Source organism: Dryas octopetala, chromosome 9, assembly GCF_963921425.1.
Source record: "Dryas octopetala chromosome 9, drDryOcto1.1, whole genome shotgun sequence".
In the NCBI taxonomy this organism is placed as follows: Eukaryota; Viridiplantae; Streptophyta; class Magnoliopsida; order Rosales; family Rosaceae; genus Dryas; species Dryas octopetala.
In genome coordinates this window covers 3,870,120-3,890,611 of record NC_141374.1, presented here as the reverse complement: position 1 = coordinate 3,890,611, position 20,492 = coordinate 3,870,120, and the positions used below count along the sequence as shown (strand labels likewise).

The 20,492-nt window shown below is 35.0% G+C and overlaps 2 protein-coding genes, 1 long non-coding RNA gene and 1 other non-coding gene across 16 annotated transcripts; 1 reads left to right on the top strand and 3 right to left on the bottom strand.

Moving 5' to 3' along the window:
- Positions 1-2,541: 2,541 nt before the first annotated feature.
- On the bottom strand, positions 2,542-6,615 carry LOC147273234 (uncharacterized). Of its 13 annotated transcripts, none has more exons than XR_015124273.1 (11): positions 5,961-6,615; positions 5,769-5,825; positions 5,616-5,631; positions 5,456-5,495; positions 5,251-5,313; positions 4,980-5,125; positions 4,228-4,352; positions 3,442-3,509; positions 3,297-3,331; positions 3,142-3,209; positions 2,542-3,031 (listed from the first exon to the last, which is right to left on the bottom strand). XR_015124273.1 is itself a non-coding variant. In XM_086257386.1 (11 exons), the coding sequence occupies exons 6-10, from the start codon at positions 5,080-5,082 to the stop codon at positions 3,147-3,149; spliced, it is 390 nt and encodes a 129-aa protein (XP_086113512.1). In that variant the 5' UTR covers positions 5,083-5,125; positions 5,251-5,313; positions 5,456-5,495; positions 5,616-5,631; positions 5,769-5,825; positions 5,961-6,615; the 3' UTR covers positions 2,542-3,031; positions 3,142-3,146. The 13 variants fall into 13 exon arrangements, 4 of the variants coding, with proteins under 4 accessions (XP_086113512.1, XP_086113513.1, XP_086113516.1 ...); XM_086257386.1 differs by having other exon boundaries at positions 3,301-3,331; XM_086257387.1 differs by having other exon boundaries at positions 3,301-3,331; positions 4,228-4,349.
- Positions 6,616-7,858: 1,243 nt separating this feature from the next.
- LOC147273233 (uncharacterized) lies at positions 7,859-9,343 on the bottom strand. Its single transcript, XM_086228182.1, has 2 exons — positions 8,638-9,343; positions 7,859-8,520 (listed from the first exon to the last, which is right to left on the bottom strand). The coding sequence occupies exons 1-2, from the start codon at positions 9,341-9,343 to the stop codon at positions 7,859-7,861; spliced, it is 1,368 nt and encodes a 455-aa protein (XP_086084308.1).
- Positions 9,344-9,548: 205 nt separating this feature from the next.
- LOC147273232 (small nucleolar RNA R71) lies at positions 9,549-9,655 on the top strand. The gene has a single exon (XR_015119789.1). It is a non-coding gene; the product is annotated as a small nucleolar RNA R71 (small nucleolar RNA).
- A 5,307-nt stretch (positions 9,656-14,962) lies between these two features.
- Positions 14,963-17,655, bottom strand: LOC147273231 (uncharacterized). Its single transcript, XR_015119730.1, has 3 exons — positions 17,433-17,655; positions 16,832-16,888; positions 14,963-15,702 (listed from the first exon to the last, which is right to left on the bottom strand). It is a non-coding gene; the product is annotated as an uncharacterized LOC147273231 (long non-coding RNA).
- Positions 17,656-20,492: the final 2,837 nt, after the last annotated feature.

The window sequence follows — 20,492 nt, the reverse complement described above, 5'->3', positions numbered from 1 at the left end:
AGCGACAGGGGGGAGATGAGGGAGAAAGATGTGTGGCTGAGGGTGGGAGTGGGTTAGTGATGATGGAGATACAGAGAGAGAGAAGACAAATCATAGATGAGAGAGAGAGAGAGAGAGAGAGAGATTGAGAGAGAGAAACAGGGGATGAAGAAGAAGATGAATAAAAAAGAACCCGAGAGTGGAGTCTGTGATTCATGAGTATGCGGCCCTTTACCAAACCAAAGCAATCTCATGTTTTTTTTATGTTTTTGGGCTTCGTATCTGGTGAGTGCCTTTACTAGTGGGTGTTTTTTTTAAAGAATATGCCTTTGACTAGTTACTACCAGCAAGGCAGCATGTACACTTGGAGCAGTGGATATTTCCTTGATCCATTTGCAATACAAAATTCTAAAAACACCATGAGATAGTAATTGCACTGGAGAGTGGAGAGTAACGGGGGAAAAGAAAGGAAAGAAAAGGAAAAAGGAAAGGAAGAAAAAAGAAATTAAAAGGAAGGGAAAAAAAAAGGAAAAAAGAAAAAAAGAAAAGCAAAAAAAGAGAAAAAAATTAAAAGATTTAGAGTTGATTAGGGTTTGGGCAATTCTAAAGAAAAAAAATGGTTTGGGTTTTGTTTGACCGGTTTGGAGTTTCGTTTAGTTGTTTTTAAACTCTAAACCAGTAAACTCTAATATATTTATATATAAAAAATAATTAAAAATACCCTAAAGGGCCTAAACCCTAATATCATATTTCATATCCTAAATAATATAAAGTATAGATTATAAAATATATAGGGTTTAGTGTATAGATTGTAGAGTATAAATAATATACTAATTTCATTTATTTATTATACTAATTTTATTTAACAGTATTTGTCTCCAGCGCGCATTATATTCATCTTATATCACATGAAACCTACTATATAATTTGGTTGTTTCAATGTTTTTTATCAATTTAGTAGATAATATGTTAAATAAACATATAGTAAAGTTTCATTCAAAATTTTCATATTTTGATAATAATTTCCGTCGTTTCCGTCTAATTTTTGTCGAAATTTAAAAATCTTCGAAATTTCCGTCGAAATTTCCTCGAAATCCGAAATTTTATTCCTTGAGTGTAAGTGTAATTAACTCTATAATTAGAATAATATGTTTGGATTTTAACTTTTAATTATGGTATATTAGTATATAAGATACTTAATAGAGTTTAGAGTTTAGGCTTTAGACTTTAAACTTTACAGAATGTATCAATATACCATATACAATATAGAGGAGTGCTCTAAAACTAACCAGTTAGCAAGTTAATACGAAGCTAACCATGCTTTTGGGCCCACCACATCACTAATCTCATAATCTGAACAATCAATTATTTAGGCCCTACTTCAAAGATCATCATTGCAAAAAATCAACTAAATCGAAAATCATGTAGTCATCTAATTGAGATCAAATAAATAAACGATCAGTATTTTCGATAAAAGTATAAAAAGAGTTGTTATTATAATCAAATGGCTAAATGACTTCCAATTTTGAAGATTTTTTACAGGAATGATCTTTGAAGTATGGCCTAAAAAATAAACGGTTCGAATTATAAAACTACATTGTGCAGTGGGCCCAACAGGGTGGTTAGTTTTATATTAACTTACTAACTAGTTAGTTGTAAAGCATTATTGATACAATATATACTATATACCCTTGAGGCTAGAACTATAAAATTTTTAGTTTATAGGGTTTAGTCACTTTAGTGTATAGACTATAAAGCATATAGAATATTGTTGTAAAATTTTATTTACTCGCAAATATACGAATCTAGTAGTATATTAACGGGGTCGAACCTCAAGGAGTGATGAAAAACGATACACTAAGCTTAAACTTACACTACTACAAAAATGTCAATATATATCAGTTGTGGACTGATATCTAATGGGGTACCCGTCTGATATAGCGCGTCGTGATATCTAATGTTCACATTTTAGATATCAGTTTTAAACTGATATGTAAATAATTTTATATATCATTTTTGTTTTTCAATCTGATGTCCTAAATACAAAATAGATATCCAATTTGATATTATTACTGATATCTATAAAATCCGAGTATTAATATTTCTAGTCAATAGATATCGAATTTTATACTAATACTGACATATAACCTGGTATCAATATCAGGTTTGAGGTATAATATGATATAAAATTATAGTATCAATATCAGGTCTGTGGTAAAATCTGATATATAATCTTTATATCAATATCAGGCATAGAATAGACCCTGATATCTAACATCGTTTATATATCAGGTCTAAAAAAGAATTTGATATCAAAACGTTATAAAATATCAATTTTTAGTCAAAAATTGATATCGTTTAGTATATCAAAAGATAATTGGAATACAGCTTGCTATATTAGTTTTTTTTTCACCTCAAAAAAGAATATCAATACATAAATTTGAGTCTGTACATAAATATGGCCAGAAATTTGTGCAACCATAAAATCTTTCATTCTCATTCCATATATTCCACTAATCACCAATAACAATATTCAAAGCTGCTTACAAATATCCAACAAGATAACCAACAAAATAACCATATATTTTTTGTTTTGTAGAGGTCTAAACATACCACCAGCCTAATAACTAAGATAATATTGTCTAAACCTGCTTGTGAAACCTTTACAAAACCAAAACAAGTTGTAATTAATGTACCAACGCTGCCCACATGTACAAAATAGCATGACAGCACCTAGGCTAATTAATCAATAAATCAGCACTATGTCTAGCTAGCTAGTTCTAATTCAATTCAGCCATCCTTTACAAAATATTCATGGCAGCATGTATTCTAATTAAAAGCACCAAATCTTCAATCTTCTTCCATGCTTTGCAAAAACTGAGCATGCATGACAGTTTTCTTCTATCCACAAAAGAGGAAAAACGTACACCACCTACCAATTAACTTGTCGGTCTAAAGGTAATTGTTCAGAAAATCTCGATCCCCATTCCACCCGCACCTCATCTATTTGATCTTATATGTATCCACTTCGCTTGGTCTTCATATTGGACCACTGAAAACATCAAAGGAACATATATTCTTAAATTTAATCACAAATTCAGAAACATACCAAAATTGAACAACAGCATGAAAATGATCGAAGTAAATAATTAAGAAACATACCAAGGTTAGCAATTCCTTATGTGTAAAAAGGGCTGCTGATTATGTCTTCTATTACGAACAAAGTAAACCTGAAAAATGAAATGCACAATTTATAATTTGCTAAAACCCAAGTACAAAATCAATGAACCCAAAACCGAACAAGCAACAAACCCCACCCACAAAATCAGTGGAACCCAAATCCACCACAACACTGCAGACAAACATAAAATGAGAAACCGTAAAGCTTAAATTACATGCTTAATTATCCACCAATAACAAGTAGAGATACTGAAGTCAAATATTTGTATTGAGGAAACTAACTTTTCATTATCTTTAGCACATTTGTCCTTTCCTTCATCATCTTTGCTAATACCCTTATCAGCAGGAGCCTAAAGGGATTATATTAGAATTAGATACTGAAAGCACATAAGCAATAATTAAAAAAGCTTTTCGAAGAAGTAAAGTTCAAATTAGCACATTGACTTGGCTTACATCATTTTCTTTGAAGAAAATCAGAAAATCATAACTTAAATTAGAAGTTTAAAACATTTTAATCTTCTTGTTGTTAAAAAAAAAATTTTAATATTAAATTAGATATAAATGAAAACAATACAAACATATATATATTATACAAATGACACCATTATGTACAGACAAAATATAAATTGGACATGCCACCCTTACACTTCCATAACCTCTTTGGACAGTAGACAAAAGCTCACCTTCATTTATAAATACCATGAAAGTCCAAGTGTCTTACTTAGTTACGTACAATTTTATCACTGCTTTACTTTCTAAAGAAGTCATATATTTACAAACTTATTTTTCAATTCCAGTCATGCAGGTTAATCTTCCTATCATGTGTTAGTGACAAGATTATTAGCACAATCTAGTAAATCTACTGCTAACTAAAACAGTTATGTCAATAAATCTACTGCTAACTGAGAGCACAGGAAATCAAACAGACTAGAAAGATATGTCAATATATCTACTGCTAACTGAGAGCATTGGAAATCAATCAGACTAGAAAGATGCAAGACAGAGGGATAGAGAGAAAAAGAGAGAGAGAGAGAGAGAGAGAGAGAGAGAGAGAGAGAGAGCATGCACCTCCACATGTTTCAAGTAATCTGAAACATTTGATTGCTGCAATCTACATATTTTAGAATAACCGCTCCTAATTAAGCTGCATCTTGTGGAAAAAACATGAACGTACTCTTCTATCTTTGTCTCTACTAAGCCATCCACAAATGAATATCATATATAAGGTAGTTTATATTCATTGTATTATATACAAATATATCCCTACAAACTAATGTTAAGGTAAGGAACTTTAATAGTACACTTATATTCTAAGTCCTGCTGCAATGAGTTTCTGACTTTCTTGTATATAGGACGAATTTTAATATGCCTACTCATCAAATAATTGGATCTGCAACCAAATTAGGTGTGATTGCAAATAAAGATAAATAAAGATATTAATATATTAATCATCAATTTATTGTGATTGCAATAAGATATATATTGTTCTAATGATAAGTTGTAACAATATAATCATGGAACAATGCTATAAGTTACAAAAGATGGAAAACATCTCTAACTAGGTTCCCCTTAGGAAAACTTCCTTTCAATTTAGCTTAAGCCAAAAGAAATACAAGCAGTCAAAGTAACAATAATCTTTCTTGAATAGAACGTACTGGGAACAAACTTAAAATGAGATGTTTGTAAGATGACAAAGATGGTATATAGTATTAGAAACTAACAATCAAATATGGACTGGTATTGGAAACAAATATCATAAATGATAGGTAAGACTATATATCAAAATCAATGCAGATGTAGTGATAAAAGAGTATTATCACCTCTCATCCATGGATTTTGTTTCTCTGCCTTTGGTGGATCTGCTGTTAGCTGCCTTTTGTCAAATCTGGTCCATTCAAAATATCCAGTAAGTACATGGGGCATCAGTTGCCTCTCCACACGAAGCTCATGATGACCATGGTTTCTCCTAGAAGAATGATACACCACAATAATTAGAACAGTAACTACACTAGAAAATAATTAAAGGTATATATATTTTTTTAGAGAAATTAAACATATAATTAACAAATGGGATTGCAAGATGTGAAATACCTAGAAAGTATTGGACCAGAAACAGATCATGTAACCTCCCCACTTTGCTATGCTACATCAGACCTAATAACATTTAAAGAAAATATCAAAGTTTAGGCCACTATAATTAAGCAACAATAAACTAACAATAACGGCAACCATAACTGCAACCACAACCAAGCTCAAAACAACCATAACATAAATAATTACAAGTCATTGTTTTCACCTTTTAGTTGTTGAGGAGTCCTAGAATCGGGATTCAATAGCTGCAGGTTGAGATATTCATATTTCTCACTTCTTTCACTTTCAACCAATGTGCGTGTGTGTGTGTGTGAGAGAGAGAGAGAGAGAGAGAGAGAGAAAATCTGAAAGCACACAAATCAAACCGTGAGCATTGCAAGCCTGCACAAAATTTAAACAAGTTGTTCATCACATTCTTGATCATATACTGATTATATCTAAAAGTATCACAGTAATGAAAACAGAAAAGAAAAATTAACAAACGCAAAATGAGATTGAAAAGAATGACCAAACAATACCTCCATTTCCAATATCCATTGAGGGCAATTTGAACCATAAATTCCAATCCCAGAGCCCTATTACAAGATTATCAACAAAGCCATACAGAGAAATTAATACACCAGTCTCAGTTAACCAAACAGAGGAACAATAATAAACATAACCTCTCCTTTAGCAACTAAAAATTAAAATAAAAAAGGTTGGGGACTTACTCTGATGGGTTGGGTGAGGTCAGGGAGTTGGAACCGAAGCTCGAATGTTGGGTGGGCTTCCTTGTCAAGCTTAAGCTCTTTGGGAAGCATGGCCATATTGTTGTACACGTCCCCAAAACAAAACCCAAACAAAATCTTTGAAATCGAAACCATATATAACATCAAAACCTAAACAAATCGAAGCCCTAACCTGATTCGAGGGAGCTGAGTATTCTTGTATGGCTTAGTGGCTTTTGTGATGACTGATGAGGAGATTTCAGAGGCGACCTAAGCTAACAGGCGAAAGTGAGAGGGACCTAATCAAAGCACTAACTTGATTCGAATCGCTGCCAAGTGAAGACCATGGATTGACCAGATCGACGAGAGGAACCCATTGCGGCCGGATTTGGGTCGCAACGCCGCTAGGATTAGGAGATCGTCAGAGAAGACCATCGAGTCTGTGTGGCTCGATTCGAGTTTCTGGCTTGGTTTCAAGGCGAGTGAAGTACAAGGAAAGAGAGACGAGAAGGAAAGGAAGAGACTGGTGGTCATCTCGCCAGTCACACTTGCCAGACAGAGAGAACCCGATCAGAGATAGATCAAGTTCGCAGGAGAGAGAGAGAGAGAGAGAGAGAGAGAGAGAGAGAGAGAGAGAGAGAGAGAGAGAGTGTGTGTGTGTGTGTGTGTTATGGGTCTGGGTTTGTGTTTGATCGAGCTTTGTGAGTGAGGGTTAGTGAATTAATTTGTGCAAGTGTTGGGAGTAGGACAAAAAAAATTTTAAGTGGGAAAAAGATATTACAATATCTTATAAGCGGTGTGTTAAGATATCAGGTGTGCTCGGTGGTAGGAAAAAAAAATTATAAGCGGTGTGTTAAGATATCAGTTGGCAGTTTACATTGATATCTTTACAAAATTTTTATAAAAAAGGAAAACATTATATATCAGATCAAAAAATCTGATGATTTCTAATAGAGTTTAAAAATTAGCCAAAAAATTATCTGATATTATAATTTTTACAATATCAGTCGATTTCAAATCTGATATAAATTAGGTGATATCTATTGACAATTTTGTTGTAGTGTTAAGTTAATTTAAAAATAACCTAGTTTGGAAATTTTGTTGGTTTGTGAGGCAATTTAAAAAAAAATGCAACTAAATTAAAAAGCAAATAAAGCAGATGAAAAGCGAATAAGGTAAATAAAGGTGCAATAATTGAAATATTAAATCTAGAAAGGAAAATAACAACTTTTTGGTTTTAGAAACTAAACAATGGTATAAGAACCAAGGTTAGGGTTCCACACCACTTATGAACATATTAAATGAGATTTTTAGTAATTTCCCCTTAAAAGAGGACACCCAAGAGTCACTTGATGCCCTCTCACAAAGATAAATATGAATTAAGCACAAAAGTTGAAGATTTATATGGTAGATCTTGATTTTGCTTAGAAAATACAAATTTTAAGCAACTCAAGTGAACCAAAACTAAGGAACAACTAGAGTTCAAAAAGTTTGTGTTTAAAACAATTAACCATAAAGTTAAAATGTGGAAAGAGGATCTAACTACCCATAATATATGACATTATGGGTGAAAGAGGATCTGGAGGATTTTTGGAAAGAGGAAGAGGTTCTACCCTTGGTTTCCAATTGGTGATGTTCATGATAGGTGTGGAGTCCAAAAGTGCATCGACTTCTTCTATGGCTTCATTAAAATCAAAGTCATAACCAAAGTGGGCTAAGCATGCTTCTAGTGGGTCCTTAACACTATCCCTATGGAAAGAGTTTACCACTATTTGTTCGATTAAATTAACCTCACAAATGCTATCCTCACCCTCTTGTGGTTGGTGACTTATGTTAAAAATATTAAGATTCATAGTTAAGTTCCCAAACGACAAATTCATGACTCCATTCTTACAATTAATTTAGGCATTTGCGGTGGCAAGGAATGGATGTCCTAAAATTACTGGAATTTGATCACAAGCATTGGTCACGGGTTGGGTGTCAAGTACAATGAAATCCACGGGAAAATAAAACTCATTCACTTTGACCAAAACATCTTCCACCATTCCCCTAGGAATTTTTACCGATCTATCCGCTAAATAAAGAGTCACCAAGGTTGGTTTCATCTCTCCTAAGCCAAGTTGCACATAAACGGAGTATGGTAAAAGGTTCACGCTTGCTCCTAAATCTAGCAATGCTCTTCCTATATGATGAGTTCCTATCGTGCATGCAATGGTAGGACAACCTGGATCCTTGTATTTAACTGGAATTCGATGCTTGATAATTGAACTAAATTGCTCGGTGAGAAAGGCTTGCTTTGGAACGTTGGTTCTCCTTTTTATGGTGCAAAGGTCTTTCAAAAATTTGGCATAAGAAGGCACTTGTTTGATGGCATTTAAGAAGAGAATATTGATATGGACTTGCTTGAACACTTCTAGAATGTCATTAAATTGTGCATTTTTCTTTGTCTTAGCCAACTTATGAGGAAATGGGGCTTTGGGGACAAAAGTTGGAGAATGATCAACAATTAAAGGCTCTTTTTCCTTTGACTTGACAATGTGATCAACATTAGGTTCTAGACCACCTAATCCATTTTTTTTTCATTTTTTTTCATTTTTTTCATTTTCATTTTCATTTTCATTCTTTTCATCATTTTCTTTTTCCAAATTGGGCATTTGAACCTTATTATCAATTTGTTTACCTGACCTAAGGGTTGTGATGGACTTGACATGCTCATGAGTATTGGATGAACTAGATGCATCAACCTGAAATTCACCTTTTGGATTAGGAATGGGTTGACTTGGAAATTTTCCCTTCTCTCTCTCCCCCACAATGTTAGCTAATTGACCAATTTGATGTTCTAGCTTCGCAATGGCTTGTGTATTTTGGTGGGTGGAAGCTTTAACCTCAACAAAGGCTTGATCGATCAATTGCATGAATTTTTGGAGTGTGTCCTCTAAAGGTGATGATGGATTTTGTTGTGGGGCAACCCTTTGTGGAGTGGGATGAGGAACATGAGGAACATGAGAATATGAGGGATTAGGAGGACGGAATGAATTGTTTGGCATTGAATTTCCTCCTAAATGTGTTTGGGGTTGGCCTTGTCTCCAAGAAAAATTTGGGTGATTCTTCCAATTGGGGTTGTAGGTCTTGGAAAAGGTGCCTTGGTTCACAAACGGCTTCCTAAATTTGTTAAGGGCATTCGCATGCTCAACATTACTCTCGAAAAAAGTATACAAGGAAGGACACGCGTGGACATTATGCATCGGACTAGCACAATGAGAACAAATCTCATTTTGGACATGGTTAACGACACTCATGGTTTGACTCAAGGCCAAGGCCTCCACCTTTCTCGTTAGGCTCTCAATCTTAGACCCTAAGTCTACATCGCCTCTTACTTCATACATCCCCCCATGCTTTGGTTTTTTGGCTTGTCTATCATGTGGGTTGGAGAAATCCCATTGTTGAGAATTTTCGGACAATTTTTCAAAAAAATCATAGGCTTGCTCTTTCCCAAGATTTTAAAACGCACCCCCATTCATGGACTCTACCATATTGTAATTTATTTGAGTTAAACCGTTGTAAAAGTATTGCACCAAACGCCACGTCTCGAAACCATGGTGAGGACATCTCAAAATTAAGTCTTTGAATCGCTCCCAACTCTCATAAAACTGCTCGTCGTCTTTTTGTCTAAACTCCGAAATGTCTCTCCTAAGCGCGTTAGTCCTAAACATTGGAAAAAATTTTGACAAAATTTTTTTAACAAGTTGATCCCATGAAGTGATGGAACCGGGGGGTTGGGAGTTCAACCAAGCTTTCGCTTTGTCCTTGACCGAAAATGGGAATAAACGGAGACGCACAGACTCATTGGGAAAATTTTGGTATCTAGAGGTTGAGCAAATTTCAATGAATTCTTTAACATGTGTGTACGGGTCCTCTCGATCCAATCCGTGGTAGGAGGGCAACAATTGAATGATGTGGGGTTTAATCTCAAAATGAGTTGCGGTAGTGTGGGGCAATACTATGTAAGAAGGGTTGTCAAGGATGACGGGAGCAAAATACTCTCTTAACGGACGAATTTCAATATTTTCACCCATTTCAATTATCGGTTCAATTCTTTTTCTTAAATTTCTAAGTGTTCTCTCAATTTCAAGGTCAAAAGGTGCTAAATCGTGATTCAATGAACGACGACCAAGCATGCACTAGACGGCTTTCAAGAAAAGAATTTTCAAAAACTTTTTCAAAAATTATTTTAATTAATTTTTTTGTAATTTTTTTTAATTAATTAATTAACTACCCTTTTTTAAACGAAAACATGAACAAACTAATAAACAAATCAAACACAACTAAACAAAAATCACAAAATAAGGAGTTAATCCAAACAAGCAATTTAATTATCTTTGATTTAGCCTTGGGAGATGTCTTTTAGACAATCCTAATCTTGATTAAGCACTAGACAAGCTCATTCTCTCTTTCAAAGCAAATTAGTGGCGTACCGATATAAGGTTCTCAAAAATACAATCAGGCCGGTTCTGGAGGAGGTGGAGGAGTCACAGATGGTCTCTCTTAAAAACCAGTCCCCTTTAAGCATCAAGATAATTGCAACCTTAAAGAACATTTTTAGACATTGTACTTTCAAAAACACTCACCGGAGTATCCACTAATTGACTTCTTCCAAGAGGGTCCTATGAGCTTCGTGAACCCTTTGGCCAATGTCTACTTGATTTTAATTAAATTGAGTTTGAGATTAACAAATGCAGAAGATGGTTAGCCTAGGTGGGCAAGGACTTGGTGATGAAATCCAATCCTTATCTTGTTGGGGGTGAATGCCCTTACTAGTTGATTATGCAAGAATGCTAATTGAAGATGCAACAACCAATAAAACAAAGATATATAGAAGTTGAAATTGCACAAGTAAGGCAAACACCACTTAAGAAAGCTTTTAAAAAGAAAAAGTTTAGAGTATACCACTAGTGTGGTGACATTGGCCACAACACACTAGGAGAAGGCAACCAAACTTTTGCTAGCAATTCCCCTTTCTTGATGACCACACATTTGCAAACTTCTCCCCAATGCAACCACTAAAAAGAAAATACTAGAATAAATACTAAAATTACCACAAAAGGAGAAAGGGAAATAGAACTAAAATAAAAATAAACAAGAGGTGGAATAGGAAGAGAGAAATGAAATAAGAGGAGATAGAAATTACCTTATCTAATGTTCCAATGGATAAGATGCACAACACAACAATAAATAAGATCTAACCAAATTATATTAAATGACAAAAATATTTGAATTTCTTTTTAACAATAAATAAAAACAAGAAGAAAAATTCAACAATTGAAACTGGATGCAACAACCTAAAGACAACAAATAAATAAATATGCTACTATATATATAAATTTTTTTTTTAGATGGCAAACAAGACAAAACTAATGGTAAAGAAAATAAAAGATGATGTTAGATACTAGTTATGAAAGCAATAAAGAAAGAGAAAACTATAAATATGCTAAATAAAAGCAAGAATTTATTTTTATCACAAGCACAAAATAAAGAAGACCACTAAAATAAATAATAAACTAAAAATGGTAAACTATAAATATATAATTTTTTTTTTTCTTTCTTTTCTTGGTACCTACAAGAGAAGAGATGCAAGAAAGTGTAAAGAAAAATATTTTTTTTTTCGGCACTTATAAAAGTGGGAAAAAAAACAAGGAAACTAAAAAAAAAAAAACTAATTAAAGGAAAATTCGAAATTTTTTTTATTGTGTTTTTATTGGTTTTTTTTTTTGTTTAGAAAAACAAAATAAATGAAAACTAGTGGAAGATTTAAACTAATAAAAAGCCTAAACTAGTGCATCAAAACACTCCCCGGCAACGGCGCCAAAAACTTGTTGTAAAATTTTATTTACTCGCAAATATACGAGTCTAGTAGTATATTAACGAGGTCGAACCTCAAGGAGTGATGAAAAACGATACACTAAGCTTAAACTTAAGTTAATTTAAAACTAACTTAGTTTGAAAATTTTGTTGGTTTTTGAGGCAACTTAAAATAAAATGCAACTAAATTAAAAAGCAAATAAAGTAGATGAAAATAGAATAAGGTAAATAAAGATGCAAGAATTGAAATATTAAATCTAGAAAGGAAAATAACAACTTTTTGGTTTTAGAAACTAAACAATGGTATAAGAACCAAGGTTAGGGTTCCACACCACTTATGAACATATTAAATGAGATTTTTAATAATTTCCCCTTAAAGGAGGACACCCAAGAGTCACTTGATGCCCTCTCACAAAGATAAATATGAATTAAGCACAAAAGTTAAAGATTTATATGGTAGATTTTGATTTTGCTTAGAAAATACAAATTTTAAGCAACTCAAGTGAACTAAAACTAAGGAACAACTAGAGTTCAAAAAGTTTGTGTTTAAAACAATTAACCATATATAAAGTTAAAATGTGAAAAGTGGATCTAACTACCCATGATATATGACGTTATGGGTGAAAGATGATCTCTTTCTCATTTTAATATCAAAATCTAGAGCTTGTAGGATCTTAAATAAGGGAAAATTTAACATAGAGACCTCACTTAATAATGTTCATGGTGGTGCTTCCCCCTTACCTTGGTAAGGGGGTTTAGTGACCACGCATGATCTTATATCTTAAATAAAAATAAATAAATAATAATGAGCATTATAAAGAACAATAAAATAAATAACACTACTAACAATAAAGTAAATAACTACATAAAATAAAAGACATAAAGTAAATAAAAGATTAGAAGAAAAGAGAGACATAATATAAAGTTAAACATAAAATAAAAAACTGCATAAAGTAAATAAAGATTAGGAGAAGAGAAAAGAGTGAAGAGGCAATAAATTAAATTCTAGGGTCAAAAGATATGAAGAGGGGGCTGAATGTTCCTATTTACAAATACTAGGGCTATCTCTAGGAAGAGAATCAGCACAAAATGGCTGGTGAAAGATATTTGTGAGAGGAGAGAGGTGGAAGGAAAAGTCTGAAGACAGCTATAGGAGGTGCCACGTGGCAACACATGAGTGGATGATGTTTTGATTAATCAAAACATTCTGCTGGCGTGACAACATTTCACGGAAAGGGTGCAGCGGCTGGCTGAGTTGCGGCTGGAAAGCAACGTGAGGGAGAGAGAAAAGAGGGACCGGCTCAAGGCTTGGCTGGCTGGCTCGGCTCGGCTCACATGGGTGAGGAGTGACACACGGAATGCTGGGCGGAAGAAATGGCTGTTGGTTGGCCATGTGGCGACGCTCGAGTGGATGATGGGTTGATTAATCAAACAATTGGCTGGAAGCGGTAGGAAATGTGAGGCGCCACGTGTCACTGCGGTATTGGCTGGAGCCAATATTAATCAAAGGCATTTGGGCGGAAGTGGCGAGTGACTCTTCGGCTTCCTGGGCTGGGCCTCTGCGCAAGTGGGCTTCAGTCTTCATTCTTTCAATTTGGGCCGGTTGCTTTCTTATTTGGGCTTCATTCTCTCCACTTGGGCTGGGCTTCAGTCTTCCTTTATTAGTTTTGGGCTTTTGTTTTCTTTTTCTTTAAGTAAGCCTACAAAATTAAAATTAAAATAAACAAATTATAATTATAATTATAATTTTAAATCTAACCTAAATAAAAATAAATGCAACCTAATATAATTTAAAAAATAACAAAAACTAATAAAATTCACTAATTAACTAAATAATAAAAATAAGAATTTAAAACACTAAAAATTGCTAAAAGATATAGACAAAAATGTAAGATTTTAGGGATAAAAATTATATATAAAAGAGCTCAACAAATATACTAATTTTATTATATAGAATAATGAGTATAACTAAAATTATATATTAAAACATTTTTATATATACTATATAGAATATAGGCCATAGCCATAGGGTTACATAAATTTATAAAATATATTTGAGGGTCTATGTTGTATAAAATATATTTTAGGGTTAAAATGTGTATAAATATTTAAAATATATATATATTATATTATCCAGTCTGGTTTGGTTCGAGTTGGTTAATTTCTGGTGTAAACCGGGATCAGGACCGGTTTGGTTCAAGCCGGTCTCGGTTCCGACTTTTTTTTCGGCGTTGACTAAAACTGGTTAATGCGGTTTTTCTAGTTTTTTTGGCCTTCGGTCTGGTCTGGTGTTTCTAGTTCGCGGTGATAATGTCCACCCCTACAACTGACACATACAATCCTTTGACTGACACAAAAATAAAAAGATGAAAATTAACTAGACTTTTGATGGAATCAACCAATAGACTTGAAAGTATGTTTAGCAACTTATTTTCAAATAATATTAGTGTTGTCACTTTTTGTACAACTTGTTTTATTTGGACTTTAGAATTGAATACCAAGTTGTAGCTCATAAGTATAAGAATCGCTTGAGGTAAATATAACGTATAAGTAAGAGGTTGATCCCACACAATAAATGAAATTCATACTTGGATTACAAAATAGTCTCACCAAGCAGTTAACTAAACATGTGCCCAAACACATGGTTAGAGTCATGGTTGTGAACGACAAAACATACAAGTCCTACCAGTAATACAAGACATCCACTATTTCTCACAAAACTAACCACAACACCCTTTTGAATTTAGTGTCTTTGTTTATTTCACACTAAACTCTAACATTAGCTAGATGCAAACAATCTAGGTTAATTACTCCAAAGAAATTCAACTGTCTAACATGTCTTTAAACCATAGATTAAGAATTTGATAATAGATAACATTGTCATGCATGCATGTCTTTCAGTTGACCTCTAAGTCTCATGTCACGATGTTATGGTTTAACTTTTATAAAGGTTTCATCATCCTTATAACATGTCAAGAGTAACTAATTCATATTAAGAGGATGGATAGATCCACCACTAACAAGAACAACATGAACATAATTGATATAATTGAAATAAAGTTCAAATGAACAAAATACTTTGATTAATAAAATAAAAGGGTTGAAATACAAGAAAAAAAAAAATCAAAAGACCACAAGAGAGATCAGCGATAGTAGGGGCGGCATTCGCGATGGGCACGGCTCCTTCTTCTCCTTCTCGACTTATCCAATCTCCCTCTTGGCTCTCTCTTCCTCTTGGCTCCTCCATGTCTCTCAAATTTGAAAATGTGAATTGGTGAATTGTGTAGAAGTGAAGAGGTCTTTATATAGGGGAGTAGAGGAGGTAGAGGCGGCTTGTGATTGGTGGGCGGCAAGCAAGGTGGACGCGGTGTAATAACTTTTTGGCATAAATTCAATTTAGACACATAACTATATAAGCTATTTCAAAGGGGTCCATGATCTTTAAAATATTTCAAATATACACCCGATCTATTATCTAAATTGAAAAATGAATTTCTGCCCATTGATTCGTTGAGAGATCAGTTAAATGACAGGACCGCCCCCAGATTCCACCCTAAAACCCGGAGAGGTCCTGCGGGAATCCAAAATCAAGGAAAATCCTACCGAAAATTCGGCAGAACCTTCCCTGAAAATGGACTAACCCAGAAATTTTGAAACCTGTTAAAAGCACTTCTAAGTCATCAACCACCTCTACCACAACCAAATAGGGTCTCAGACCCAACAATTTCACAGAGAAACCAACTAAATATTTTAAGTGGTTATCAGAGCCTCTAATCTATTATAAAGAATTTTACACCGAAAAATAGAATGACGCCTACTGGTCCGAGAAGGAATATGGATGTAACCGCTTCGACGTGATTGGCTCGACCTCCACCAAAGCTACTACCTGGGGGGACAATTTAAAACAAAACAAAATAAACCGTGAGACAACTCAGTGAGTGGACAGTTTAATAGAAACGAACATTTGAGGTAAACTTCATGTTTCAGAAAATCCTTCAAAAACACGTTTAGCTCTAAGACCTCGCGTCACTCTTTGAAATCCCCCAGTTTAAAACCATAAAGTTTATTTAAACTTAAAAGAATCCCATAAAACAATATGTATTTTCTCAAGATAACAATTTCTTAAAAACATACGAACCGTAAAACATCGTAACAACAACCTTGATATAATTCAAAAGAAATCCCTCACTTAAAAACATATTTAATAATTTCTGAAAATAGCCAAATTCATTTTCCACCATGCTATATACCCTGAATAATCCTGGCCATACACCTGCGCGAAATTCCTGCATCGCACAGGCAGGCAATATCCTGCCCATACACACGCGTGGAGTGAAATCCAACACGTGCAGGCAATATCCTAGCCATACACACATGTGAATAAAATCAGCACGTGCAGGCAAACCTGGTCGTACGTGCACGCAGAGCAGCCCCCAAAGGGCGAAGCATCCCGACACACGGCCCAAAGCCTATATGTGTGCCGTGATGGGTCCCAAAGACCTATGTATCTGATAATCTGGAGGGTACTGCAAAGGGTGGTTTGAAAACCATTTTTTTTCCATAACCCAAATAAATCATTTTTCCACCAAGAATAGAATAATTGTACTTTTCCAAGAAACTTTAAATCCATGAACTTATTGCATAAATTCCAAATTCAAAATAAATTATCCTCCACAATGAAAATTCCCAAATTAACAAAGTCATTACTCAACATGGAAATCTCATTTACAAATTTTTCAAAGCTAAGTAAAATCTCATATTTGGTTATCAAATGATTAAATAGGCAAATAATCATTTAAAACCCATAATTCAATTAAAATCAAGGTCAAATTCACAAGTCATCATATTTGGATAAAATCATTATCAAATCATGATTTAAAAATCTTGAAGTTCCTGAAAATCATTTTTAAGGAAAACAAAATCCAACTCACTACGCAGAAATCAATTATTCAAGATATTAAACATGAACAAATCCATGAATTTATAAAAACGTTCAAGAAGCCAAGTCCACTCACAGTGAGAATCCTAGCTCCGATCCTCCGCCGAATCGTTTCGAGCCGCGGTCGTCTCGCCTATAAAATAGACAATCAACGAAATAAAATTAGTTCCGACTCAAGACACTTAAACGTAGATATGGACTCAACTTAACATCACACCCGCCTCCCATTCTAGTTCGACGATTCCCAACCTCCACTCGTAGACCTAAAACCCCTACATGAACACTCCGGAAGCTCCTCGGCTCAGCCTAACCAAAAACGTCCTAACCAAGATCAATAACTCACTCCACCATTTCCTTAAAATCATCCTACATTCACTAAAATACAATGGGGTTCGAAATCCCCTTGTGTGCCGCCCAAGGTGGCTGTCTCAAATCAGATTTTTAGCCGAGAATGCCCAATTCCTCAAACTCATTCAGTCCTTCAATCTTAAACCACAATTGGGGTTCCTAGGAATAGAATTTATTATTCAAAACAACACAAATGGTCCTCTAGTCTGAAAATTAAAGAACACCCGAAATGGCTTCAAAACTCAGAAACTTCAAATTCCCAATTACTTGAAATTGAACAATATGAATTTAGGGAAATGAAGGCCCAATAGAAGAGGAAGAAAACTCACCAAAAATATGGATGAAAGGGGCTGAGATTTGGCCGGAATTCGGTGAGGGAGAGGCGGCGGGCTGGGCTTCCTCTGGCCCTGGTTCCGCGCGTGTGGGAGCTGGGCTGGCTGGAGGAGTGGCCGGGAGAGGTGGTCGGCGTCGGGAAGGCTCGCCGGTGGCCTGGGCTGGTCGGGTAATGGCCGGAATTGACCGGGCTGGGCTGAGCCGATCGCGAGCAGTGGGGGAAAGAGATGAGGGAGTCGCGGAGAGGAAGAAAACTGGGGGGGGGGTCTGTGGGGTCGGTGACGACGAGAGGAACTCATCGCCGGCCTCTGGTCGCCGGGGAGTAGGCCGGAGCTGGCCGCGCCGGTGAGAGAAGAGAGGGGGAGGTGAGTGAGCTCGGGGAGAGAGAGAGAGAAGTGAGGGAGTGCGGGAGAGAGAGAGAGAGAGAGAGAGAGAGAGAGAGAGAGAGAGAAAGTTTTAAAAAAATCTTATTTTTTTAAACCCAATTTGTCCATTTTACGAAATTGCCCCTCGCTTCAAACGCCCATATCTTTCAAACTGTAACTCGGATCGACGCGTGCTACGTGTCTATGAAATCGTGGGCTCGAAACCTATCTAACGGAGCCGAAGTCAAAATCGAAAGCCCATTTATTTTAAAAGTCAACTTTGGGTAAAGCCCCAAATTAAAACGAAAATAAATATTTAAATCAAAACCCTTTTTATTTTCCAAATAAATCTCAAATCTTTAAAATACAACCCAACATTCTTTAAAGACCTCTTAAAAAAAAACATACTTAAATAAAAATTTAAAATTGTAGTGAAAATTTGGGTCGGGTCGTTACATAAATGACAGCTCGGCTTTTGCTGACCGGGATTACTTGGCGACATGACGCTATCTCAGCAAACATTTCCCGCCAAATGAGCGACACGGGCCCACAATTTAATAATAATCGAGAGAGAGAATTTGTGGGCCCGTGTCAGGGGTTAGGTGAACCCGTGTCACTCATTTCCTGCCAAATGAGCGATACAGGTCCACCTAAACCCTAACACGGGTCCACAAACTCATCATCTCTTTCTCGCTCGTTGAACACAAGTGAGGGATTTATATTCGAATTTGGGGGAAAACGTGATGTTTTTTAGAGACTAAATGGTCAGGAGAGCGTTTGATGAGCGGGAAAGAGGTGATGGGTGTGTGGGCCCGTGTCAAGTGGACATGTGTTGCTCATTTGGCGGGAAATGTATGCTGAGTTGGTGCCACGTCGCCAATTAATCCCCGTTAGAAAAAGCCAAGCTGACATTTAACTAATCTCTCAATAAATTGATGGACGAAATTTCATTTTTTCAATTTACATAATAAATCATATGTATATTTGAAATATTTGAAAGTTCATGGACCCCGTTGAAATAGCATATATAGTTATGTGTCTAAATTGAATCTATGCCTAACTTTTTATGCCGCACATAATAACTTTTTATGTTGCACATATTTATTTAATCAATTCCCCAACACCCAAAATTATTGAGGTGAGTTGATTCCAGAAAAATTGAACACTAAATGTTGGATTAAAACTTCAAATAAACTCTAATAAGAAACATATAATTAAAAACTTGAAGTTAGGAGAAAGATAAATACTTGAGTAACCGAGTCTGTGTGAAGCTTGGACTTAGAGAAAGATAGAAGGAGAAACTTACTAGAATTGAAAAGCAAAGTTTGAATAAAAAGAGTGGCAACTGAGGGGAATGGAGAAGAAACCAAGTACATGTAGTAAAACCTTAAACCTTGAGAATCAGGATTGGTCATGGGTGTAAATGTGTAAACCAACCAAATTGTTTAAGGAATATCCGAGTAATTTTATTTCCATTAGGAATGTTTTTAATGAAATATTGTATATTATAGTCAAGTTAGGAGGATACCATAAAAATATAAGTGCCGACAACATATTCTTAGGTTATAGTGTCGGTCCTATGGTGAAATTGAGAATTTTGAATATCAACAATTGATACATAAATATTTATAATTATTGTTGAATGATAAGAGATAAGGTGTTAAATCATTGCCCAAGTGCTACTTTTGGGGATTTTAGGGGTCAAATTCATGGTATTTATGTTCCACGATGAGTATGCTTCTTCTCTTCCACCATTCAATGATGTTTTTCTCAATTCCTCCGTATGATGAGTGAAGCCTCCCTCGAGTATGTATAAAATGAATACTAATGGCTCTTGTGATTCTCTCTCGGGTCAAAGGGGAATTGGGGCATTCATTTGCAATACTGTGATGTGCACATAATATCTCTAGAATAAATACTGTCTTGAATTGCTCTAAGTAGTTAGATGGATCTTTTAGACCTTTTCCTTACTTTCTTACTTTCTTACTTTAGGTAGCCACACTTTATTGTCTCTTATAATTATATCCCCTAGTGCTAGACTTCCAAAACTCACACCTTGTTTGATTCTTCATACAGTATCGTATATCACTTCCCTAATGCTTTCTTTCAATTTATAGTGCAAATGGACAATGATCCAAATATGAAATGTTGGTTCTTGCATAGACAACAAGGTGGTTCTCGCCACTCTCCAGTCCTTGAAAATGTGAATTGGTGAATTGTGTAGAAGTGAAGAGGTTTTTATATAGGGGAGTAGAGGAGGTAGAGGCAGCTTGTGATTGGTGGGCGGCAAGCAAGGTGGATGCGGCGTAATAATAATTTTTTTTATGCGTCACATAATTATCCTTTTCGGCTTCTACGTCATGAATTCTGTTACGGGTCGTACGTCATAAATATTAATACTAGGGCTGCTCATCGGTCGGATCGAATCGGTAAATGGCCTTACCGATTCGATTACCAAAATTTTCGGTAATTCAATTTGGATGCCGATTACCAAATCGATTTTTTCGGTAATCGGTAATTTTCGGATCCTTCAATTTTCTGTAATTTTCAGTATTTTGGTAAATATTCTTCATTATAGGCTTACAGCAGAAAAAAAAAATTATAAAAATAAAAATCCAAGCCTTTTGGGCCTTTTCCCAGCACACACACACACACATATATATATATGTTAATATTACAATTAGATTAGAA

What these genes read in the sequence shown, in the direction of transcription:
- LOC147273234 (XM_086257386.1), bottom strand. Translation starts at nt 5,082, where the DNA reads ATGCCCCATGTACTTACTGGATATTTTGAATGGACCAGATTTGACAAA. An exon ending in ATTACTTGAAACATGTGGAG is followed by an intron (nt 3,510 to 4,227) that starts GTGCATGCTCTC and finishes TAATCCCTTTAG; the next exon opens with GCTCCTGCTGATAAGGGTAT. An exon ending in ATTTGGGTTCCACTGATTTT is followed by an intron (nt 3,210 to 3,300) that starts GTGGGTGGGGTT and finishes TTCATTTTTCAG; the next exon opens with GTTTACTTTGTTCGTAATAG.
- LOC147273233 (XM_086228182.1), bottom strand. Translation starts at nt 9,343, where the DNA reads ATGTATGAAGTAAGAGGCGATGTAGACTTAGGGTCTAAGATTGAGAGC. An exon ending in CATCACAACCCTTAGGTCAG is followed by an intron (nt 8,521 to 8,637) that starts GTAAACAAATTG and finishes AAAATGGATTAG; the next exon opens with GTGGTCTAGAACCTAATGTT.